A 26,774-nucleotide genomic window follows, 5' to 3' on the forward strand; every position below is an offset into this window, starting at 1 on the left:
TAGGCATGAGAGATGACTCATGCTAATCCAAGGATGGAGACGGAGTATAGGGTTTGGAGAATAGCTATTGGTCCAAAGAAGTAAACTGAGAACAAACGATCCATGTCATAGAAGTGCAAAGATGCAAGTTTATCCAGGAGGGTGTGGCTGATAATGTAAAAAGCTCTAAAGAGATCCAGTAGGATGAAATTTCAGAAATGGATTTTTATCAGTGGAGTAATAAATGTTGATGTCTGCTGAGAGGGATGAGATTAGAGGGAGCATTGGGATCTTGAGGAAAAGGGAAGGATTGGAACAGTCTCAGAGGGGAGTAAAAGAAAGAGCAAAAAAAAGTTTTACAATTTCCTTTTAATATTAGATAACAGAAATTTCAGATTGGATAACATTTAAAAAAAAAAAAAACAGGGGCAGCTAGATGGCGCAGTGGTTAAAGCGCTGGCCGTGGATTCAGGAGTACCTGAGTTCAAATCCGGTCTCAGACACTTGACACTTACTAGCTGTGTGACCCTGGGCAAGTCACTCAACCCCCATTGCCCCACCAAAAAAAAAAAAAAAAGATCATATCAAAAAACAAAACAAAACAAAACAAAAAAAAACGACCACCTCTGACCTCATTGGGTTTCCTACCTCCAGCTTTTTTAGTGGTTCATTATACATATCACCTCTCTTTCCCCAACTTGGTATATCTCATTTCTATCCCGAGTTCCCCTTTTCTTCTTTTCCTCTTTACATTATCTTGTTAACCTCTTCAGCTGTCATGGACTTAAATATTATCTTTATACAGACGATTCTGAGATTCTGTCCTGATCTCTCTCCTGAATTCTAGTTCTGAATCACCAAGTGTCTCTTCCATATTTCAAAGAGCATGTCCCACATGCATCCCAAAATCAATCTCTCTAAACAAAAACTCATCATGTTCCCCCAAACCCATTCATCATCTTAACTTCTCTATTTGCATTGAGACCTCTACCTTCTAGTTATCCAGGATTACGACCTCAGATCTGCATCCTGAGTTCTTTAGTCTCCTTCAATTCACTTAGTCAATCAGTGACCACATCCTGTCGATTTTACCTCCTCAATATTTCTCATATCTGAATGTGATTGTACATATATAGCCTATATCAGATTACTTGCTGTCTCGGGGAAGGGGCAGGGGGGAGGGAGGTGAGGGAGGGGAACAAATTTGAAACTAGAAATCTTATAAAAACAAATGTTGAAAACTATCTCTAAATGTAAGTGGAAAATAATAAAATATTTATATGGAAAAAATATTTCTCATATCTGTACCTTTCTCTCCACTCGCATAGCCACCATCCCATTTCCAACCTCATCACCTCTTACCTGGATTGATCTCATAGCCTCCTAGTGGATTTCTCTGTCTATACTGCCATCCGCCCTTTACAAAGCTGCCAGAAGGATATTCCTACAGTCCAGACAGGTATGACTGTGTCATTGTTATTGTTGTCAGTTGTTTCAGTTGACTCTGACTCTTCCTGAACCCATTAGGGGTTGTCTTGGCAGAGATACTAGAGTGGTTTGCTATTTCCTTAACCAGCTCATTTTGCATAAGGGGAAACTGAGACACACAAGGTTGAGTGACTTGCCCAATTTGAATTTAAAGAGACAAGCCTTCCTAACTCCAGGCCCATCATTGTAGCCACTGAGTCACCTACCTGCCAAGTTACCTAGCTGTGACCATGTCATTTCCTTCCTTAATAAAGTCCAGTGGCTAACTATCACCCGTAGAATCAAATGCAAATCCTTCTGTTTGGCATTTAAAACTCTGTATAACCTGCATGAAATATATATTTCCAGCTTTATTACACATTACTTGCCTTCATAAACTCTATGCTGCCTTAAACTGACCTTTTGGCTATTTCTCATGTATGACAATCCATTTCCTAACTCTGAGCCTTTGAAAAGCCTGTCTGCTATGCCTAGACTGCATTCCTTCCTCACTTCCAGCTGTAAGAATCCCTAGTTCCTTTCAAAGCTCAATTGAGGGACAGCTAGGTGGCACAGTGGATAAAGCATTGGCCCTGGATTCAGGAGGACCTGAGTTCAAATCTGGCTTCAGACACTTGACACTTTCTAGCTGTATGATGCTGGGCAAGTCACTTAACCCCCACTGTCCTGCAAAATAAAATTAAAAAAAAAAAAAGATCAATTGAAGACCTACCTTCAACATGAAGCCTTTTCTGATCCAGCTACTAGTGGTCCTTCACCACCCTCCAAATAACCTTGTATTTAATTTGTTTAGAGTAATATGTATACATACTGTCATCCCCAATAGAATATAAACTCTAAGTGGCAGGGACTGTTTTGTTTTGTTTTGTTTTGTTTTTATATGCCTAGTACCTAGTATAAGGTCTGGCACAAGGTAAGTTTAATAAGTCCTTATTGACTGACTTAACTGTAGTATACAGAGTTGGCATGATGGTGTGACTTCCTCCATTTCTTTCAGGAGTATGAAACAACTTCTGCCTCCTCTAGGAAACATTGTGTATGTTTCTTTCTGGGAACAGGAGAAAACCAGGAGCATGGCATTGTCAAAGCATCTAAGAACCCTGTGTGGGACAGATAACAAAAGGCTTCAAGTGAATATCAGAATCAGTTGAGATTTACCGGAGAGAAAATAAGATTTTAGGGGATGTTGGAAGAGGATGATAGTTGTCTTCAAACACCAAAAAAGCAAAACAATGAAGGATTAAATTTATTCTATTGGGTCCTGGGCAGCAGAGCCAGGAGCTATGAATAGAAGTGGGTAAAGAAGTAAACTGAAGGAAGGAAAACCATCCAAACAATTAGACCTTTCCAACAATGGAATATTTCTCCCACCTCCCTTCCCTACCCTCAGAGATCTTCAAGTGAAAGCTAGATGACTAGTTTTGTTGGATATATTATAGGAGGGATCCTTTTCTATGAATTGGGCCAGATGGTGCCTGAATTCTCTTCAAACTCTGAAATTCGAGGATTCTCTGAGATGGTATACAAACTAAATTGCCTAGAACAGGAAGTGTGGCACAGAGCAGCAACTGCACAAACAGCTCATGACTGGCAGGTCTAGTACCTCCTGGCATTTCATGGTATTCTGGGGACCATTCAGAAGACACAGGGCCTGCCCTCCAGGAGCTGGCATTCTAATGAGACATTATGTTCGTGAGACACGGATGGTTACCATCTGTGGGTAAGACAATGCTATTTCTCACTTTTACGTTTCTTTTTATATTCAATCACAACAGACTTGCATGGTAACGGTCACCAAGCACTAACATAAGTATCCTAGGAATCAGGAGGGTGTGGGGGAGGATGCCTTTAGGGATGTCTGAAGAATGCAGACATCTGAATCGACAACATTTTTCAAGAGTTTTAAAATAATTGGATAAAACCACAAACAGTTTCTGTGGTATGCACTTGTGCCCCTGATTTCTAGACTGAGACTTTATTTCATATGTTCCTAATTCAGTCACACTGAACTCATTAATTTCCTCACTAGTCTTCTTAAGCCTTTTACTTTTCTTTGAACTAGGAAGTTTTAAGGCAATAACATAGCTTAAGTAAGATCATAAATATTAAATCTTTAAAATCCCTATTGATACTGGCACACATTGCCCTAACCATTCCTATCTCACTGTAATCCTTAGTTAAGAGAATTAGAGAGTTAGCAAGAATAATACGTAAAAATATTTTCCTCTCCTCTTTCTCCTATGCTGGTCTGTATTTCTGTATTTAAACCATTCCCTTAATGAGTTTCTCAATTGCTTTTCCCCATACTTGGGGTGGTAGCTTGAGTTTATCTTTATCACAATAAATTGCTTTCTCTGTGTAGGTCGGGCCTAATAACGTATGCTTCGGTGCAACTTCGGACAGGTCTGCCACTTCCCATTATGATGCAATTATTTTTTTCTCCCACCATCAATGACCACTGTAATATCTTTTGCAATTGCAATTACTTGTCCTTCCTAGGATGGCTCCTTGCAGCGCACGAGGAATTTTAATGGAGCACCTCTGTTAATTAGGAAACTAGGAAGAAAAAGAACTTATTAAGAACCTTTGAAAGGCCATCCACTTTGAGGACTAAATTGGAACCAGGGCTTTATTTTAGAAAGATTCAATATCTTCAAATAAAATAATTTTCATTCTCTGTCCCTGAGTTCCAGTCTTTAGTGGGAAGGGAGCTCAGGGGGCATATTCCAACTTTGAAAAAGGAGCTCTTTTTTTTTTTTAAGTTTTTCATCAATTTATTCACTTATTTATTAGTATATGTATGTACATATGTACTTATGTGTATGTGCATGTATATATGTCTGGATGCATGTATTCGAAGAGAAAGGAGCTCTTTACCAAAGTCAGAGGCTCCATGGAAAACCAACTTTATTGAGATATTTTCCCCAGAAAACATCAGAGCTCAGTGCTTCAATATCTGGCCTAGATGTTCCCTTAAGAAAGATGCTGAATGACCATTTGCCTCTCTTAATAAAATTGGAAAGAAAAGAGAGCACACAAAGCATTCAGACTTACCCAACTCTAGCTACTACTGTGCAGTTTAATTCAATGGATCTTTTTTTGAAAACACCTACTATGTATAAACCACTGTGTTACGAGTACCCAGTGGGATGTATGAGGAAATAGAAATGGCACTAAAAGAAAAGAAAGATGAGAAGGGCCACTGGACAAGAACAAGTTTACAAAGAGAATGTACATTTTGGAAGAGACACACTTTGGAGGACAGTGACAGATCACATCTCCAAAAAAAGGGGGAAAAGAGCAAAGATACCAAATGTTCACAAAAGATCACACAGACTTTATTCTTGTTGTTGTTCAGTTATTCAGTCATGTCTGACTCTTCATAAACACATATGGGATTTTCTTGACAAAGACACTGGAGTGGTTTGCCATTTCCTTCTCTTGTGGATTAAGGCAAACAGATGTTGTAGCTTGCCCAGAGTCACACAGCTAGTGAGTGTCTGAGGTCAGATTTTAACTAAGGTTTCCCTGACCCCAGGCCCAACACTCTATTCACTGAGCCATCTAGATGCCTCATGGACCTTTTTCTTTCTTCTTTCTTTCTTTCTTCTTTCTTTCTTTCTTTCTTTCTTTCTTTCTTTCTTTCTTTCTTTCTTTCTTTCTTTCTTTCTTTCTTTCTTTCTTTCTCTCTTTTTTTTTAAAAAGGTAACTGAGAAAATATTAAAATCTGTTGACCCCCATGTCCGCTTTCCCATGCTTACAAATGCCTTATGAGATTAATCTGGGCATATATCAGGGACATTCTTGATAAAGTTCAGTAAAGGGTATAGGAAGGATGTCACTAGTTACATTCTTTAGCAGACCCACATCTTTCTAGCCACACAATTGACTGCGAGGTACAGAGATTATAAAATCTCACTGTGCTTATTGTTCATTGACCATTTTTTAAAAATAGCATTTAAAGGGAACAAAAGACTACCTTAAACATTTTTTTTTCCAGAAACTTGTCTCCCATGTATATGTCAAAATCACACAAAGCCTCTTAAAAGATGTAATAGCAGAGATTGCTTTGTTCAATGACCTGCTAATTATTTTTATCAAGAGATGTATAAAATAGGGAGCTGTATGGTCGCTAAAGTCACTTACAACTATGATGGAAAATGTCCTTAAGGGTCCAAATGGAAGAAGGATTCCCTCTAGATCAGAAGTTCGTGTGTGTGTGTGTGTGTGTGTGTGTGTGTGTGTGTGTGTGTGTAGGATGAATACCTTTAATAATCTAGAGAAACCTGTGGACTCTATCTCATAAAATACTTTTAAATAGTTGAAAGAGATGCTAAATTTTTGTTAAAAGTTAGTGAAAATAAAGATAAAAATTGTTCCCAATCAAATTCATGGACTCCCTGAAGTCTACCCAAGGAACTTAGTGGATAGCACTAGGCTTTGTGTCAGGAAGATCTGAGTTGAAATCCATCCTCAAGTACTTATTAGTTGTGCAAACCTAGATAAATCTCTTAACAGAGTATCTGCCTCAGTTTCCTCAACTGCAAAATAGGAATAATAATAGCACCTACTCCACAGAGCTTTCAGGAGGATCAAATACGATAACATTTATGCAGGGATTAGCACAGTGCCTGGCACATTGTAAGTACTTATTAAATTCTTGCTTCCTTCCTTCCATGGGATCTTATCTTTGGATGCCCTGCTCTAGATCAGGGCTTCTTAAACTTTTTCTACTCGTGACTACTTTTCACCTGAGAAATTTTTACACAACTTTGTGTATATGGGTATATAAAATAGGTATACATAACCTTTTACTGTTGCCAAATTCTTCATGACCCCCACATTCAACCCCATATGGGGTCACAACCCACAGTTTAAGAAGCTTTGTTCTAGATGGCAAGTCTTCCTCTTGGCAAGCTATAATGCTGATTGCATTAAGCCCTGGAATACTAAAGAACTTGCTAAATGAAATCCACACGTAAAAAAATCAACAAGAGGATAGAGGCTGCCTATTGTTGAGACAGTGTTATGTAGCTGGAAGAAAAACTGTAAATTGTTATATAAGCACCAGCTGTTCTTACTATTATCCCATAGGTAGGGTAGATCAGTACATGTATCTTGGATAGACACTGTGTATGGATGAAGAACTGGACCCAACATTCAAAAGGAGGAGAAAGAAAGCAGCCTGGATTGTATCTAGAAATTGCAAAAGTGCTTTAAATGGTCCTAGGATTCTCATTGAAACAGAACCCCATATTTTTCACACCAATATTCTTTCAGAGATGTTATATAGCTGCAAGTCATGAAATATCACCATCTCCAAAGGACAATGGAGTGGTACTTGGTGCATATAAAAAGGCTGCAACATATTAACAAGAAAAAAATTGCATAGAACAAGAGACATCAGATATAATAGTAGAGACACATATAGACAGGGAAAGGAAATGGATGGGTCATGTAGGGTTAAGAAGGCAAGAGATAAGTGTTGAATGGTACATGTACATGATTCTTTGGCATCTGTATAATGGTAAAAGATTTAGGGGAGAAAAAACTAATTTAAAAAAGAGGTCTACAAGAAGGCATATTGGATGGCCTCCCTGTGAAAGATTTATGGGAAGACTATGGCAAGAGTTGTACCCAGAAGAAAGTTGGGATAGGTTGGGAACTACACAACTGGGTAGAGTACTCACATTGAAAAGATCGCTGATCTATTTAAACTACTAACATTAAAAAATGATACAGTTACTGCCTTTAAAAAGCTTTCCATGTAGTAGAAGGCTTTGTCAATGCAGTAAAATGGGAAAATCTCTGAAGTTCCCATAAGCAGGTTTGCCTGCCCAGCCTGCCAGCTGTGTGACTCTGAGCAAGTAACTTCTCTAAACCTCAAATTTCTCATTTCAAAAACGGGGAAAATAATACTCAGACTATTCCATAATGTTGCTGCAAGTCGCATTAGGGGAATGGAAGTTTTATTATAATTATGCAAGAGATTCTCAAGTCCAAGCATATGGTAGGCAGATGACTGATCAACAAAATTTTGAAATAGGAGGACTACTCAGAAGAGTGACAGAAATCACAGATGCCAAGATTCCAAGTCTTCTCCTGCCCTTATACATTCACTTCTTTGCAGATGGTTATTGATTTCTAATAGTAATAGTAGCTTATTAACAATTTGAGAGTTAAACTATTGTTTCTTCCCTTGTTTTGTAGCTTGAAAGATTTATATGGGTTATTGGATAGCCATGGGGCAGCTAGGTGGCGCAGTGGATAGAGCACCGGCCCTGGAGTCAGGAGTACCTGATTTCAAATCCGACCTCAGACACTTGACACTTACTAGCTGTGTGACCCTGGGCAAGTCACTTAACCCCAATTGCCTCACTAAAAAAATAAAAATAAAAAATATTGGATAGCCAAACCAGAATATTCTTAAGACTTTTCTAGATGATCCACCTAGAATTATTATAAATACTTCATTCCTTACTTCTTTCCTCCCTTCCTTCCTTTTTCCTTCCTTCCCCCCTCTCTCCTTCCTCCCTCCCTCCTTCCTTCTTTTCTTTCTTTCTTTCTTTCTTTCTTTCTTTCTTTCTTTCTTTCTTTCTTTCTTTCTTTCTTTCTTTCTTTCTTTCTTTCTTCCTTCCTTCCTTCCTTCATTTCCTTCCTTTATTCCTCCTTCCCTCCCTTCTTTCCTTCCGTCCATCTTGCTGCTCCCTCCATTCCTATTGAGTGGTTTCCACGTGTAGGTAAAACTATGCCTTTATTTCCATTTTGTCTTTTTCTCCTCTCAGCCCCAGTTTCTCTTTGCTGGGAAAGTTTTTCTTGTCTGCCATCCTAATGATCTCCATGCCACATGGGGCCATGGATGCCAGTGCTGACAGCCTGCTCATTAGTGCCAGGGTGTTGTAGTCAGCTGATCGCATGCCAGAGCTCAGCTCCTGACACTTTTTCTCGAAGCTGTCATCAGAGTCATGGTGCCTGCCAGCTCTGGTTGAACTCAAGCTGTGATAGCTCCAGTGCCAATTAGTGCTTCAGTGTCCTGTTTGGCTAGGAAGGGAGTCCTTGTCAGTTCTGACAAATGGAAAATAGTTGAGGGTATTTGGGGGAGAGGGGTGAAGGTTGAGAGGAGGGACAGTGTTGGGGGCTTCTCCTATGAACAGGAAGGTTTTGTTTTCAGTGACCTTCTTTCTGAGGGTCTTAGTTCCTGTTAATACCCTGGGATACAAGAGAAGTTCAATGGGTTGTTCACATTGACTCTTCTGTTTATCTAATTCTGAGGACTTGGGGTAGAAAGAATGACTTGGTACATTAGGATAATGGTGACATTTTGGCATTAAGGCAGTGGACATAAGATATGAGAGGAGCCAATCCATTCTGGACAGAGAATGATCTAGTAACCAACTGCTTGGTCTGAAATAACATGAGCCGACTTTTCAATCCTACCTCTGCTAAAGAGTCTTTTTATGATGACCTTGGCCAAGAGATACCAATTTCTTTCTCCTCAGATACAACAAAAGGGACAATAAAATTGTGAGCATGTTGGGGGTAGGAATTAAGGTTTGGAGGGGTACTGGTCAATCAATAAGAATTTATTAGGCTTTTGATGATGATGATAATAATAATAATAATAATAATAATAATAATAATAATAATAATAATAATAATAATAATAATAATAATGGGTTGGGCATTGTGTTAAGCACTGGGGATACAAGAAGAACAAAAATCACCCCTGCCCTTAAGAAGCTCACATTCTAATGAAGGAAGCAACATGGAAATAACTAGGTACATCCAAGATATATGCAGTGAAAATGGAATGTAACGTCAGAGAGAATGTACTAGTGGAGAGGGGAAGGATGCTAAGTCCTCCTGCAGAAAGTATGGTTTGAGATGAGACTTGAAGGAAGACAGGGAAACTAGAAGCTAGATATTAGAAGGGAGCATATCAGTATAATGTGACTGATTGGCTCCACTCTCTTAGGGCCAGCTGTTTACATTCCAGTCCCTGACAAAGTTTTCAGATACTGAAGGGATTGAGATATCCCTCTTCTCTGCCATCAGCTTGAGCCTCATAGGCTAAGTTCCTCCCCATATTAGGGGGCCCAAAGACTAGCATCCCAATTCCATTTTAATCACTTAACATTGGATATGTTTTTACAAAAGGACATTTTACTTCAAAGGTATAACAAGAATAAATGTACATATGATTTCCCTAATACCTTGGGGATATAATCCCCCTATACTCCCTCAGTCCAGGGAGACATAGTTAGGCTTCCAATTTAGTTCATTTACTATATAGCACTAGTTCCCACTAACTAAAAAGTCTCACTGGATTTGACTACAAGTTCCAAGTCCCTCAGTCAAACAAATGTAGCTAAGAACTTGTTGATATTGCGTCAAGTTATTTTGAAGATAATGACAGTTCTGGCTATATAGCCAGTGGAAATAAAAGGTGGTGGGGGGGGGGGCTCCTCTCAGGCACATAGCAGGCCAATGCAGAGTGTCCATGCATGTTTCAGGACTTCTGTCTCCCAGGAGCAGTTCTCTAGTGTAATCCATGTTGATGATACTATCTTGTGTGGTCTGGGTACTTTCCAGATTCCCTTAATATTCTCCTTCCATTTGAAATCTTTTCTATCCTTAACAAACAAGCAGGACTGCATTTTGAACACATTGTCAATGTCCCTGATTCAGAACAGTCCTCTAGGGATTGTGGGGAGGTGTAAGCAATGTAATTTCTCTTTATTCTCCAGTGTCATACAGGAAGAAGTCCCAAAACAGTCAATGTTACACAGGGGCATACAATCCCACATATATAGGTGAAAACCACAATTATCCCTAAATACAAAGCTTTGTTGATGCAACAAACATTTCAAAAAGTTTGTCCAAGATTACTCCTTGCTGAATACTCAATAGGTGACAGTGCTGGGATGCCTATCTCAACCCACAAGCAAAAAGAAAAGAAAAAGAAAATGCAAAGAAAATCATCTCCTTGTTTTAGAAGGAAAACTAATTCAGTTTTCCAGACCACATGGAATTCTTCACCCAGGGATTCTGGACCTGCGGTTGATCAAGTGACATCTCCTCAGTCTCAGATGAAAAACCAACTCTCCTGGGTGAAAACTCATGATTCCCTCATGATTCTATGTCCTTTCCTACATGTGGCCCACCAAAATTTCTCTAGGGATCTCTATGCTTTTGCTGATCACCTTAGAAGTCCAGGATGAGGACTTCTATTGTAGCTAGGAACTCCCATGTGTTATCTCCTCACATCAAATTTACTCATTGAGAAAAGGAGAATTAAATATATGTCCCTCTGGATCCCTTCTGTGCTCGGACCCCTACCCAGAGCAGTCTAATTCAGGTGCATATGATATCAATGTCTTTACTCTCTCTTTTATGTACAGAGGAAATTGTCCAAGCCCTTGAGTTTGGGGGTTTATATAATTAAAGCCATGAAGAGGTCAAACCATGAAGGGTGTGGCCATTGAGTAGTGGGCTACAAGGCTGAGGGGAAAGGAGAGTTCTGAAAGATGAAGAAAGACACAGAAAGAAGTAGAGAGCCTGATTGAAGATAGGTAGTATGGGAATAGATGGACTTCATAGAAATTCAGTCTTTAAAGATATTTGTGAATCTGCTTTAGTTTCTGCCAAAAGGAAAACTTGAAAAATATTCTCTCCTCCAATGATTATGAAGAGCCTGCTGCAACTCTTCCATTATGGGAATCCCTGGAAGGGCTTACAGATTTCAAGGAGAACAGGGGAAGTCATGGAGACTCTCCAACAGAAGCATTAATAGGACACTTACTGGGGCTTGCTTAAGAACTGAAATGAATTCAACAACCTGTATACAAAGCACACGGCTAGTACAGGAAGAAACACAGAGTTTTAGATAAGGCCTGGTCTACACATTCAAGAAACTCAATCTAGTGTGATGTAGGGATATAAAGAATATATAAATAATGCATTTTGTTGTTGTTGTTCAGTCATTTTCAGTCATGTTTAACTCTGTGACCCCATTTTGGCTGGGGAGGGGGGAGGTTCTTGGCAAAGATACTGTAGTTTGCTATTTCTTTTTCTAGCTCATTTTACAGATAAGGAAATTCTGGCAAACAGGAGTAAGTGACTTGCCCAGGATAACACAACTAGTAAATGTCTGAGGCCAAAATTAAACTCAGGAAGATGAGGCCCAGCACTCTATCCATTATGCCACCTACCTGCCCCATGCATAGCCTAATATAAATTTAGGAAGCTAAAAATGAAAGTGCTGAATGAGATCCAAAAAGGAAGATCATTACAGTTATGTAACCATAAGAAAAAAATTTGAGAATTCTTCCCCATATACCAGTATAGAATAAATTAGTTTTCAAACTTGAGAGGTTTAATTTTTTTTTTTTTGAGGGGTGAATAGACTAGATAACTTAATTCATTTTAGGAAGTTGTGTGATGATAATGAAGATAAGATTAGAGATGTTCAGAGACTAATCTCTGAAAATCTCACAGAGCCATAATGTGTCTCATTTACATCTAGCTCCTTATTTTCTCTTATTATTCTGGCATAAGATCTAAGTATTTTGGGGAGTACTAAACTAATACAAACTGAGATACTTAGTAAATAATTTCGGATCCTAGATGATGGGTCCCCGAAGCATAGATTTTGAGAGCTGTATTGAGTTTGCAGTCAATTAAAACTCCTGGATATTTTTTATTTCCCCCCTCCACCCCATCCAAAAAAATAAAAACCATGCAATGATTTAACCTTGCTTTCTCCCATCCTGTATTTGGGAAGTTGATTGTTTTACCCTAAATATAACAGTTCAAGTTTCTCTCTATTAAATATTATCTTAAGTTCAGACTACTTGTTTATATTGTCACAATCTTTTGGGATTCTAATTTTACCATTCAATGTGTTAGTTATACCCTTTGAGCTTTGGGTCATTTGCAAATTTTATGTGCATGCCATCAATGCCTTTATTCCATTCAATGATGAAAATGTTGAAAAGCAATAGGGTAGATAAAGATGTTAAACAGCACAGATCCCTGGGGGTATTTCTCCAGAGAATTATTGTCAAGTTGATATAGAACTATTACTCTTTGAATTTGGATATTCAACCAGTTTTGACTCTATCTAGTTAGATTATTATTGTCTACTGCACATTTTCCCTAAGAAAGAGTAGGGAAAGGAATGAAAATTAAGCCCCTACTATGTGCCAGACACATTTTATAAATATCTCATTTGATCCTCACAACAAGCTTGTGAAGTAATTGCTATCATTATCCTCATTTTATAATTAAGGAAACTGAGGCAGACAGAGGTTAAGTGACTTGTCCCAGGTCAAACACCTAGTAAATGTCTGAGGCTGATCTGAACTTAGGTCTTCCTGACTCCCAGCTTAGCACTCTGTCTACCATGCTGTGCCAAAATTACATAAACTATATAGCTACTGAATTTCCCCCTCATCTACAAATATATCAACCTTGTTTAAAAAAAGAAAGGAAACAAAGGTTAGCCTAGCATGACAAAATGTGAATGAAACCATTCTGGTACTGTGAAATGACAACTTCCCTTTTCAGATCTTTATTAACCATCTCTTAAATTATTGGCCATTCTAGCATTTTGTCACAAATTCAAGTCAACTACCTTTCCTTATAGTTTGCAGGTTCTATTCTTTTTTTTTTTTCTTATTGAAAATTGGGACAGTATTTGCCCTTCTCTAATCTCATGGTTCCTCTCATGTTTTCTACCATATTTTCAATATAACTGAAATCAGTTGAGCAATCACTCCTGCTAGTACCTGAAGATGTAGTTCATCTGGGCCATAGGACTTGGATTAACCAAGAGTGGCTAGAGGCTTCCTTATTATTTTCGTACTTACCTTAGACATCAATACCCCAAGAACCAGTATTGTTTTATCATTTCCAGGGCAATGGCCACTCTCTTTAGCAAAGAAAAAGAATTGAATAGCCCTGCTTTCTTTCTCTTCTCAGTTATTACTGTCCCACATATTTTTCGCATCATCTTTTCCACTTTGCTTAAGGTTGCCTAAGCAAAAGTCCCATTTTTCCCCCATTTATCCTCTCTTTTCTTCCACTATAGTAAAAAATAAAATAAAATAAAATAAAAAGCTTTTTAACCAGGGTGGGGGCATCAATCACATTTAGCTCCCCTGATTAGCCTCAGGTCATGGTGAGCTTTAGCATCCCAGGTACTATTTTTATAGGGTGATGTCACACTCTAACATCAATTCATTATTTTTTAATTTTTTTTTTTTAGTGAGGCAATTGGGGTTAAGTGAGTTGCCCAGGGTCACACAGCTAGTAAATATTAAGTGTCTGAGGCCGGATTCGAACTCAGGTACTCCTGACTCCAGGGCCGGTGCTCTATCCACTGTGCCACCTAGCTGCCCCAATTCATTATTAATTACCCAACATTGCTTCCATCTTCTGTGCATTTTTCTTTAAAATCTAAGTTGGTTAAAATCCTATGGGCATCCATATCGGTCCATTCAGACAACTCCAGTTTTTCTTTCCTACTATAATTGTTTTCTGCTGTATCCTGAGAATTTTACTCTTGAGTATTTCTCTTCCTTCCTGAATTTGGAGGAATTCTAAAACCTGTGCAGTTTTAGCTTGTGGGATCCTTCTGAAGGACCCTTTAAAATCTGACTTCAATAGAAAAACTCTACTTAAGAGAGTAAAACTTAAGGATTCTGGTTATATATGAATATATGCTTAATATGTATTATTTTAGTCATATATGTGTATGGCTGACTGGCTGGCTGGCTGGCTAGTCACCATCAGCTAAGCTTTGCTTTTGGTGGTTATGATCATGCCACTCTAGGACCAGATCATCATATAACTGTGGCCAAGGCCTCTGGCATCTGATTTGTTTCTCTACTCATGTCATTACCAGGGAAACAGGAATCCTTGAGGTTGCTTAGGGCATGAAAGTTTCTAGCTCAAAAGTTTCATGAAATAAAAGACTTCAAAAAAGGGAGAGGGTGCCAGGCAGGAGTGAGAAACACATCTAGAGAAGAGAGATAGTATCACAGCGAAAGCTAGAACCACCAAATCAGAAAGGATTTCTGTACTACCACAACAATGATTCTTTTCATTTGTATAGCACATTGTAGCTTGTGATGAAATATTTTCACATGCATGGCTTAAAGCAGGCATTAAGAAGGTAACCATGACATGTCACAGCAAATTTTGCCTTGGTGATTCTGTTAAAGAAAGAATGATGGGCTAGGACAGCTAGGTGGTGCAGTGGATAAAGCACTGGCCCTAGATTCAGGAGGACCTGAGTTCAAATCTGGCCTTACACAGTAGACACTTACTAGCTGTGTGACCCTGGGCAAGTCACTTAATCCACATTGCCCCACCCCACCCCCAAAACAAAAAGAATGATAGGCTAAAGGACCAGGTATCTGTCCCACTTTGGCATTTCTTATGTTGAGAATGGGGAAGGGATTAAGCATATATAGAGTCTAGTATATGCCAGGCACTGTGCTAAGTGCTATTTACAAATATTATCTCATTCAATCTTCACTATAATACTGTGAAGTAAGTGCTAGTATTATCAATTGAGGAAACTGAGGCAAAAGGATGATAAGGAACTTGCCCAGGCTCATACAGCTAGTATCTAAGGCTGGATTTTAACTCAGGTGTTCCTGACTTTAGGCCCACTGCATTAATCACTGTGCCACAAGCTGCCTTCTCTTTCTTATAGAATGAATGTAGTAAGGTAAGGAGATGAGATAGCAGCATGTGACCTAGGCTGCCCAAGATCCTTATCTCTAAAATTGTTTTAGGTTTAGGGAACAAATGAGTCTTTGTTTCAGGCAGACCTTGATGGAACCATGTAAAACAGGACAAGCTTTCATTGGTATATGATTGGAGGAGCAGGGACAAAATAACCGCAATACATTTGTAAGCTATGAAAAGATGCTGCCTGTCCTTTGCTCTAAGAAATCTCAAACCTGTGTCTGTACATGTGAAATAAGCCATGTTTTTGAAGTAGTTAATAAAAGATGAACACCTTCCTACTATGAGTATTCAGTTTCAAGTTCAAGTTTGGCACCAACTCAAAGACATGCCTCCTATCTCCAAATAATCAGTGATCAGGAAATAAAAAAAACCATGGTGAGTTCTGAGGTGATTAGTTGAAGCCTGTCATTGCTCATCAGTTTGAATTTGGGCGAGCTAATCTGGACCAGAGATCTCGGAAAAGCTCTTCATCCAAATTACTCAGATCCACAGGTAGATTCTGATTATCCCCCTTCTCTCCCCTTGATACATCGTCTGTTTCCATAGCAGTTAAGACCTCGGTAAAATGGAAACATCTGGTCCAAGCTCAGGTAAAGGTCCCCTGGGGAAATAAATCTGCTGGATGGTAGTAGAGAGAAAAGAAGACTCTAAAACACAGCAATCTGAAAATTCAAGGGGCAGAGGCGGGGGGGGGGGGGAGACAGAGAGAGAGAGGAGAAAAGTACAAGGTGTGAGAGAAGAGAAAAATGGGGGAAAAAAAATCAAACTGAACCGTATGGGAGTCTGCAAGAAAATAATGAGAACAAAGAGAGAAATCAGGAGAGTAAGACAAAAAGAAAAGCTGTGCTGAGGAAAAAAAAGAACTATACTAACAGACAAAGAAAGCCCTGCCCAGAGCACTATCAAAGAAAAGGAAGACAAAGGAGAATTGGAAAGGGGAAAAGATACACAAGGCGGAGAATTTCTATCATAAATGCAACCTGAGAATGATAAATATTTTGACAGTCATGCTGACTCAATATCATTAGGCGTTCAAGGCAGAGCTGAGTGGATCTTCCCCCCTAGACTTTATAAATCACTTAGTTTGGACTACCTCTCCATCTTACATATACCTGTAGTAGATTTAGGTAGCATGCCATCCCTCAGTGGGGCCTCAAACACATGATTTTGGTTCATCTTTGTTTGCTTGTTCAAATCTACATGTACTTCACACCAAGATGACAACTGTGTGAGCGTCCTCTTTTATTCCTTTGCTTATTGGAAGTATCATTGGAGTTAAAGATAACGGAATGCCACAGCAGTTTCCAAACCTCAAGAGTTCTATGACAACATTACTGGCATTGTACTATAAAATGATAATCATAAAAAATCATTGGATAGTGTTTAAAAAGATGAAAAGTATATCAGGAGAACAGACCAGAAAAGCCAGGAATTGAAGCCTTCAAAAGAGGTACCCCAGTGCTTGATCAACCCAAAAACAAACACTACTCTATAGAAGGCTTCTCTTTTTTATAAGAACTACTGGGAAAAATGGAAAACAATATGACAGAAATTAGGATTAGGACAAGTTCTCATACGATATGCCATATTAGATTAAAAATGCATCTGTAATCTCTATATGAAAAGGCCATATCATTTTTAATAGAAAATATGAGAAGTTAATTTGGCAACTACAGTTAAGGAGAAAATGTTTAACCACACAAAAATAGGAATGATAACAAAAGACAAAATAGACAAATTCTATTCTGTGAAATTGAGAATCTTTTGCATGAATGAAGTCAAGGGAGAAACAATGAAAGGAGAAATTATGGAGTGGGTCAAATATTTTCATCAATTACCAATAAATGCCTCATATCCAAAATACATAGGTAAATGACACAAATATTAATATCAGTAGGAGCCATTACTCATTAGATAAGTTGTCAAAGGATATGAACAAATAGTTTTTTACAAGAATTGAAGATATGGTCCAAAACACAAACATTAAGGGAAATACAAGTTAAAACAATTACAAGATTTTACCTCATACCCAATAAATTGACAAAGATGACTCAAAACTGAGAATAGGAAATGTTTATCGGATTTTAGGAAGAAATGCATCATAAAAAAAAACCAAAAACTGTTGGTGGGTTTATGAATTGGTGCAACCATTCTCTATATCAAATTGGAAACATGAAAATAAAGTGATTAAACTGTCTATCCTCTTTGACCCAGTGATCCCATTACTGGGATAAATACCCTAAGAATGTCAAAGACAAAAACAAAGGTCTTATATACACGAAAATATTCATAGTAGCAATATGTGTGACAAAGAGATGGGAATAAAATGGGCTCTCATTGATAAATGAATCACCAAAAAATCAATATGTGAATGCATTGCAATATTACTGTGCATTAAAAACTTACAATATGAATTATTTAGAGACACATGAAAAGATTTGTATGAACAGATGAAGGATGAAATAACCTAGAACCAAAATAATAAAAACATTGGCTATAACAATGTAAATGACAATATCAGTAACAGCAAGATGAATTCTGAGCAACTGAATATAAATGAAATTCACAAAGAACAGCTAATAAAATAAATCTTCCTCACAGCAGAGAGGCTAAGCAGGGGAAGGGTTGGAGGAGGGAGGAAGTGCAGAAGCTTGTCAGATAGGGTCAGATGTTTGTTTTCCTTTGTTACAAAGGTTCAATCTCAAAATCAGATCAGGATTCCTTCCCACCACAAAATGACATATAGAGAAAGAAATGAATCAACAAATGCATTTTTTAAAAGTTCAATGCCTTTCACTCATATCTTTCTCTGTTTCTGTCCCCTTTAAGCAACAGGAACTTTGTCAAAGGCCTGAAAAGTTTCCTAGCACTTGGGAGGGTAGAAATAACCAGGTCTGAGGAAAGAAGGGATTACCCTCTCTTCTTTTTCCTATGTAGCCCATAGTTGTCTTAAACACGCTGTCCTGTTTCTACGTCCTGAGTTAGTAAGGGTGGGATTTCCTCCTTTAGTCATTCTCCCTCTGCCTTGCTGTCTCATCTCTCTGTCATTGTCTCTCTTTCTTTCTCTCTGTCTCTTGTCTGTCTCTGTCTCTCTCTCTCTCTCTCAAAACTCGAGGAGGCTGATAGGAAAACACTTAGCCTCATTCTCTTCCAGTGAGCCACATCTGATAATTAAAACCAATAGAAATGAAAGACAAGTTGAGATAGTCTGAGGAATAGACAGAAAACCCCAGATTCTATCTCAATTCTTTTCTTGGGAGTTTAACTATGAAATCTACAGGATAAATGGCCCACAGAATATCCCCCACAGGTGATATAAATTGCCACTAAACTAGGATTCGGGTTTTATTTTATATATTTTGTAAAATATTACACCCTTTTCAGAGTCACCTTCCTTAGCACACTCAGATAGCATTTACAGTTATACTCAGCAAAACAAGGGAGAATGAATTCCATCTAAATGAATCAAACTTTTAAAAAATGCCATTGCAGTGAAAAATATCTATGTCAAGGGAATAGAAACCTCTAGGGAGGAAAATTCTCCATCTCAGCAGATGGAGGGGGAGTGAAAAGAGGAAGACAGAAGATGCCCTCAGCATCATGTGTTCACAGACAATACCAAACAAGTCCTCTATTGGTACTTTATTATGGTTGATGTTCTAGTTGGGGTGTCCCTTCTGCCTGTGGGGGACATCTGGGTTCCCTTAAATAGTCTTTCCTGACTATTTCTCAGTGCTACTAAACTTCATGTGGCTGCAGGATCTCATAATGTCTCATCCCCATAACTCCACACAGACAGGATCACCAATTCCCTTATATCAGGGAGCAATTTCACTCATTCTTGGAAGCTTATGGGAGGGACTACACCAAAAATATCTCTTTCTATCCAAACTGGGATAGATATATCCAAGGAAACCACCTAGATTCATGTCTTCCCCAGAACCCTAAAACTTGCATCATTCAGCAAACATCATCTATATGTGCTATACTTTGCTTTATGTTAATGAGAAATAAGCAATGAACTCATTTAAGTTGCTTTCATGAAAACATTGCCACATCCTCTGGCACATGAAACCTGGTCCCTGAAACCCTGAAGGTTTTGTTTTTGGTTTGTTTTACCTATTAGCCATAGAATCCAAAATTATCACTAAGACTGTGCCTAACTAAACATTTGATGAAGTAAGTAAAGTTTAGTTAATATTTCTCAATTTTATTTATTTATTTTTTTGTAGAATAAGGAGGAGGAAGAGCATACTACCTTAATTCCTGGGATCAGTAAACCACAGGTCCATCAGATTTTGTCCACAAATCTTGCAAATAATCTAGTTATTCCTAGGTAGTTTTCTTTTTTTGGAAATATGGACACTTTTGATTTAACATCCATCATTGTACACATATTTGCCAATAGTATAGCCAACTACACATGTCCACCACATCACCATTACTAGTGGGCATCAGCACATTTCCAATAAATGTTTTTATGCAATGAACCCACATCTGAGGTACTCCAGTGGCATACTTTTGAAATAAACTCAACAGGGGACTAGAGAAATTATTTAAATGACCATTCCTGAGGTCTCCAACAACATAGCATTGTAGATGATTTTAAACTTATTTTCAGAATTTCAAAAATCCTTGACAATCTTGCCAAATTTGCATCATCTCTGGCCACATTTAGCAGGGATTGCCATCCCTGAACCTTTCGTGCAAGCCAACCTATCATTCATTGTTACTACTTGACATAACAACTCTCCAGAGCTCTATTCCTTCCCACTCCCATTCAACAGGTGATCTCTGATTTTCTTACCAGTGGGAGAGATGTGTCTCCAAGTAACTGTAGGTTCTGGTCTACCTGTTGCTATGCAGGTGAGGCTGATATTGCTGCCTTCATTAATGGAAATATCTGAGGAGATCTCTATGATTTTTGGAGATACTGTGAAAAAGAAGCAAAAGGAGAATCAAAACATTGGCAATATATTTTATTGTTTACTTGCATGATAATTACCAGAATAAATGATAGATTTAGCTTATATGAGAAAATTGTCAGCAAGAAAAATGATAAATAACCTTAAGCCCAAGGAAAAATAATACAACATGTTTGGTTTCTACTTTCTTTTATCTAAGTTCCAAATCATGTAGTTTGAACAGGAATCAGAATACTTCAGGTTTCAGAAAAGGAAGCTTCCTTATGTCCAATCACGTAAAAATGTTTCTTCCCATATAACTTGAGTCTAGCAGAATATAAGCTCCTTGAGAGAAAGGAATTTGGTTTTGCCTTCATTTGCCTGTTGATATAAAGCATGTTCCCTGGAAAAAAAATGGGTGTTTAATAAGTGCTTGTTGATTACATTTTTTTGTTTAATTTAGGTCCTATCAATTAGTGTTGACACTGGTTGTCTGTGGACCAAGCAAAACCTCTATTTCTACATCTTAGCATGTTGCTTTCCCACTTGTTATAATAATATTCATAAGTAAAGTTATAATATTAATTCCTTACTAATATAAGGAATGAATACTCCATTTACACATTATATTAATAAAGTATATTAACATTTGCAAACATTCTTCCAAAAAATCTCATTTGATCCTTCCAAGAACCTTAACTGTGAAGTGGGTACTACTAGAATTATATCCCCATTTTATAGATGAGAAAAGAAAAACTCAAGAAATTCAATTAATTTACCCCAAGTCAGGGCCAAAAAGTGGCAGAGATAGGATTAGAATTCAAATTCATTGGATCTAAATTCAGTGCCTTTACTACTACTCTAAAGTCGCTTCCCAATAATAGGAATTACCGTATTTCACAAAGTCATAGATTTAGCATTAGAAGGAAATATGAATTTCATCTAGTCCAAACCTCTTATTCTGTGAATGAGAAAACTAGAGGCCAGAAAGCTTAAGTGATTTGCTAAAAATCACACAGGTAGTAAGTGGCCGAATCAGGATTTGAACTGAGGTCAGATAACTCTAATTCAGTGTATTTTCTACTATAGTCAACCATCTCCCAATAATTGGATTTATTACCTTTTTAGGGATCTTCCCTTTGTTAAGAGTAAGCTACTTCAAAGGATCCTTTCCACTCTCTCTAGTAAGTGACCCTAGGAAATTATCCTGAAATTTAAATTCAGAGGAGCTGACCCCATTGAAAAGATTAGTGATGGGTGGCCAGTCACGCTGATGAGCTATGGCTACTTTCTCGAATGGTGGTACAGATTTATTTCTTACCTCATACAGTAACCATATATTTTAACAGTTTGCTGATGGTTTGTTCTTTTCTAAGAATAATCCCTGCCTATAAGTACAGGGTTTTGTTTTGTTTTTCATCTGATATGGGATCTTACCCTGAAAAGGATGGAATGATAGGCATTTGCTCTCTCGTTAACTGTTTGCCTTTCTCTCTCTGCTAGTTTAAAATCAGATCATTTTACCTTAGAATGGAGAGGCAGTGTGATGTGTGTGCATGCATGCGTGTGTGTGTGTGTGTGTGCGCGCGCGCGCGCGCGCATTAGGCAGTAGGAAAGGTGAAAAGCAAAGAAAACCCAGAACAAGATTGGCCTAGTTGAGGATAGGGCACATGAGTATCTGGGCCTTTGTGTGGCTCCTAAAATGTACCATTCTAATTTATAAACCTGTCATATTAAAATGGAGATTAAACCTTAGAGGTCACCATGACATTTGATTAATGATTTACCATTTGATTTGAAAATGTACTTCTATATCCATTATTCATTGCTGATAGTATAAAGAACCCCAAATTCCTAAGTGAAAGGGACAAGAAGACTAGAATTTAAAAACATGATCCTGATAAAGATTGCTCTTTCAATGTATTTTTACCCCTAGAGTTTTTCCGGGGCCAGTCTCCTCTCTACCCTATCCACATCCCCTTCCTTCAAGCCCATCCTACAATGACTGCCATCTACAAAAGCCTTGTGTACCTTTTTGGAGGCCAGACTGACTACAAAATGTCTGTGCTGGCCTTGCAAACATTCCCTCCAATGCACAGGTAAGTAATTTATTGATCTGTAAAAGCACTCTGAGATGCTCTGGAAGGGATTATGTCACGCCAACGCCATGCTATAAAATAAAAAATGATGGACTTTGTGAACACAGGGTGATTTAGGGTTTGTAGTTGGAAGTGTAGTTAAAGTACATTTTAAGTGGAAATCAAGGTGGGTAATGAATTACTCAGGCTTGGGAAAGGCCTGCTGGGAGTTCATTTTCCCAGCTTTTTACTGGGATAAAACAGTAATGATAGCTAATCTTCTAATCACACACTACAGAACAATGGACAATCCCCAAGTGAAAGAGAAGGTAGTTTGGGCCAGAACTGTCAAACCAGTGAGTGTATTAAATGAGATGGTCACACTCTGAGCTCCCAAGAATTATCTAGAATTGTCCCTTTGCTTGTACCTGGAAAGAACCCAACTCATTGGTCCAGGCCTGCATTTATGCTTGGTGTCCTTTAGAAACTGATTCAGCTTGTAGAGAGCCATTTTAGAGGGACTTTTTTCATTCATTCATTCATTCATTCATTCATTCATTCATTCATTCATTCATTCATTCATTCACGTATTCAGTAAGTATCTATTAAATGTGTAGTTGTGTGACCCTGGGCAAGTCACTTAACCCCTTTTGCTTCAGTTTCCTCATTTGTCAAATGAGCTAGAGAAAGAAATATCAAACTACTCCAGTATCTTTGCTAAGAAAATCCCCCAAAAGGTAACAAATCATCAGACTGTGTTAGAGGCCAAGGACAAATAACCAAAAAAATAAGTCCCTGATCTTAAGAAACTTACATTCCATTTGGGAAAGCATCATGTACACAGCTAATAGGTTTGAGCTAAACCTGTCATTTCATTGATAATGGAAACTCCCAGGTAAGAAAATCCCCACCACCAAGGTACATAGGCATCTTCTCTTTAATTTGTACTTTTAGAGTTGCCTGGAGCAGTGAGGGTCTAAGTGACTTGCTAGGGGCAGAAATGTGGGTGTTAGCATTTGTCAAAGGCAACACTGTAACCCTAGTTTTCCTGACCAGCACTCTATCCACTATGCCTCTCTGCCTTTCACACAGATAAGTAAACCAAAAATATACAGAAAGATTTTTTTGAGGGGTGGGGCAGCTAGGTGGTGTAGTGGATAAAGCACCGGCCCTGGATTCAGGAGGACCTGAGTTCAAATCTGGTCTCAGACACTTGACACTTACTAGCTGTGTGACCCTGGGCAAGTCATTTAACCCTCATTGCCCTGCAAAAAAAAAAAAAAAAAAGGTATCGAGTCTAGAAGACCCGAGTTTTAATCCTCCCTCAAACACTTATTAGTTGTATGTCCCACAACTCTAGAGAAACCAAGATGAAACACACTCCTATAGGAGAGATGATTGATTTCAAATTGAGAAGGAGACATACAGTTTTGGACTCGGAAAAAGTGGGGATTTGTTTCATTTGACTGTGCCTATTTGTTGTAAGGGTTTTCCTTTCCTTTTGTTAAATTGGGAGAAGGGGAGTTTAAGAGCAAAGAATAAATGTTTGTATTAATTAAGACTTTTTAAAAAAGAGGGTCTTAGACCAGATGAGCTTCTGAGTTCCCTTCTAGTTCCAGTTGTATGATCCTAACATTCTATGTTGACTTCTGTAGATTTTGACCCTAGTCACCCTGGAAGATAGTAGAGTTTTAAATAGAATTTTAAAGCTAAAGTGACTTGTAGAAATAATTTATTCTGATCATCTTATTTTACAGGTAAAGATACAGAGGTACAGTTCAGAGTGATTTGGCCAAGGTCACATTGGGTAGTAAGCTGTGTAGTACAGATCTGAAAACTTTTTTCTTATTCAAAATCTACCATTCCATTTATTATATCATACTATCATCCCCCATGTGAAAGGTGGTGTGGAATGGTGGGAAAAGGTCTGACTATCATTAGGAGGGAATGCTGGGTGGCACAGTGGATAGAACACTGGGCTTGGAATCAGAAAAACTCATCTTCCTGAATTTAAATCCAGCCGCAGACACTAGTCGTGTGACCCTGAGCACGTCACTTACCCCCATTTGCCTCAGTTTGCTCATCTGTAAAATGATCTGGATGAGGAAATGTAAAACTGATGCAAGAGGTGAAAAAAGAGTTAACAGAAAAAATCTAAGACCCAAGCTTTAATTCAGATATTAGCTCTCAAAGGGAGTCAGACTCCAGTTAATGGATAACTTACAAGTCAGGATGTTAGATTATCATACCCACAGTGATCAGTACCCATAATGTGACCATAAAGGGTCAGGTCATATAACAATAAGACACAAGATAGGGTAAAGAAATTCTAATGAAAAATGAAGATGTTTTGAAACTAAGCATGGGAATCAGAAAGAGACATGCACAGAAAAGGCCAAATTTGTCCCCAGATTCACCTTATGACCTGTAAACTCCCAAAACACACCTCTACTGAAAAAGGTACCTGCCTCAGAGGTTGGCTTAGGACCCCAGGAATTCCAAATTAGGACAGACCTTCCCCTACACCTCCCCAAGGTAAAGAATATTATAATAAGTAGGACAGGCCCTTCCTTGTACCTCCCCAAGGTGGAGATTATTATAATGAAACTGATAAATCAATTTATCGATACTATAAATATAAATGTCATTTCTTTTACTATTTGAGAGATACCTTTCCACTTTTCTGGTTCTCTCCCTGTGATCACTCACAGTATTGCAATAAAACTTGGTAAACTGAGTCACTGAGTCTTGTAATTCTTTTGGGATGACTCACTATCAATTTGACCCCAAATTCAGCCCACATCAAAACCACTCTAGTATCTTTGCTAAGAAAACGCCAAGTGGGGTCAGAAAGAGTCAGACATTGCTGAAATGACTTTACAATAACAAACATTAGAAAGCCTGAAATTGGCTCTGTCATCTATTATTCATGAAACCTGGGGCAAGCAACATATTATCTCTGAGTCTCAGTCTCCCTTTTTGGACATTGAAAATAATAACACTTACCTTACCTACTTCATAGGAATGCTGTAAATAAGGCACTTTGTAAATTGTAAAGCACCTCAAAAGTGCAAGTTTTATTATTTTTGATTGATTCATGGTCATAATGGAACTTGCACAATCGTGATATTCTTTGCCATTTCACTGATTTATCAGACTAACAAATTCACTTCACTCTCAGGTGCCTTTTATGCAGTTTTCATGTATACAGTTCTGTTTTTTCTGAACAGGTTGCTATATATAAAATAATAAAAAATAACTAATATTTATATAGCACTTGAAAGTTTCCAAAGTGCTTTACATGTGTTATTTCATTTGATGCTCAAAACCATGTAAGGTAGGTATTCTTTATGATTCCCATTTCCAGGGTCATGTGGCTAATAAGTATCTGAGGCAGGATTTGAATTCGAGTCCTTCCAACTCCAAGCTGTGTTTTTCAAAATTAATTAATTGCTATAGACACCGTTTTGGGGTAAGCATAAATTAATTTATCAATATTATACAAGTAAATGATTGACTATTTGTCTCCCTAACTTCTCATGGTCTCAATCTGAGTGGTACAGAAACCAGAGGGAGAGCTTCAGCATGACAGCACGAGCAGGAGAAAAACTCCAAAAGACTCATTGTATCCCAGAGATAGCATGTGATCTCAAAGAGACCCAAGAGAGCTAGCAAGAAAAGTCCATGTGGTCTCAAAAAAACAGGAGAGTGGAAAGCTAGGTGGCGCATTGGATAAAGCACTGGCCCTGGATTCAGAAGGACATGAGTTCAAATCCGTCCTCAGACATTTGACACTTACTAGCTGTGTGACCCTGGGCAAGTCACTTAACCCTCATTGCCCCCCCCCCCCCGCCCTGACACACACACACACACACAAAAGACAGGAGAGAAGCTCCAGAAAGCAAAGAGAAGCTAACATGGCTACCTGTACAGTTTTTTTTTTTTAATCCCTTTTGATAGAGGCAGGTCATTATATATTAAACAAATTTAATTGGTTAAGATCACTCAGTTCTATTGGTTGACATTACTTGAAGGTGGTCTACATTAAAATGAACTCTAGAGATGATATGAGGGAAAAGAATGCAAAAGACCCTCACTTGAGTTGCTTATGGCAAAGTCCACTATCTGGATGTGGTTTAATGTCATCAATCCTTCATCCATCAAGACAAAAGAATCTAGCTTGATTCCTTTTGTTCCCTTGGGTTTGTCCCAGATGAGATTTGATGAAGTTTCACAAGGAGAACTGCACTTACCTGAGGGCAGGGAGAGAGAAAGAACTTGGAAAGTAATCTCTGGGTCCCCCAAGAAATTCATTATTAATAATTATTTTCTCACAAAGCTCAATGCCAAATCCACCATAATATGTATCTTCCCCAGAAGATGTTGCACTTAATTCTAGGAGATTCTGTACCCATGCTTAGAACAATGTCAGCTAAAAAGAGCCAAGCTAATATTCACTCATTCTTCCAATATAGAAGCATGTGTTACATACAAAGCACTGGTATGTATGTATTTAATATGTATTTTACATGTCTTATTAAATTAATCTCCTTTATGACAATAT

The 26,774-nt window shown here is 38.2% G+C and overlaps 1 protein-coding gene across 4 annotated transcripts in view; it reads right to left on the bottom strand.

Moving 5' to 3' along the window:
* Window positions 1-26,774, bottom strand: part of NTM (neurotrimin) — a 1,333,904-nt gene that overhangs the window by 185,782 nt on the left and 1,121,348 nt on the right. For all 4 annotated transcript variants that reach the window (XM_043991450.1, XM_043991449.1, XM_043991451.1 and 1 more), the window contains one exon: window positions 20,036-20,161. In XM_043991450.1, coding sequence (XP_043847385.1) covers window positions 20,036-20,161 — 126 coding nt within the window. The remainder of the gene's footprint in view (window positions 1-20,035; window positions 20,162-26,774) is intronic.

The sequence above is a fragment of the Dromiciops gliroides genome, chromosome 3 (genome assembly GCF_019393635.1).
Source record: "Dromiciops gliroides isolate mDroGli1 chromosome 3, mDroGli1.pri, whole genome shotgun sequence".
In the NCBI taxonomy this organism is placed as follows: Eukaryota; Metazoa; Chordata; class Mammalia; order Microbiotheria; family Microbiotheriidae; genus Dromiciops; species Dromiciops gliroides.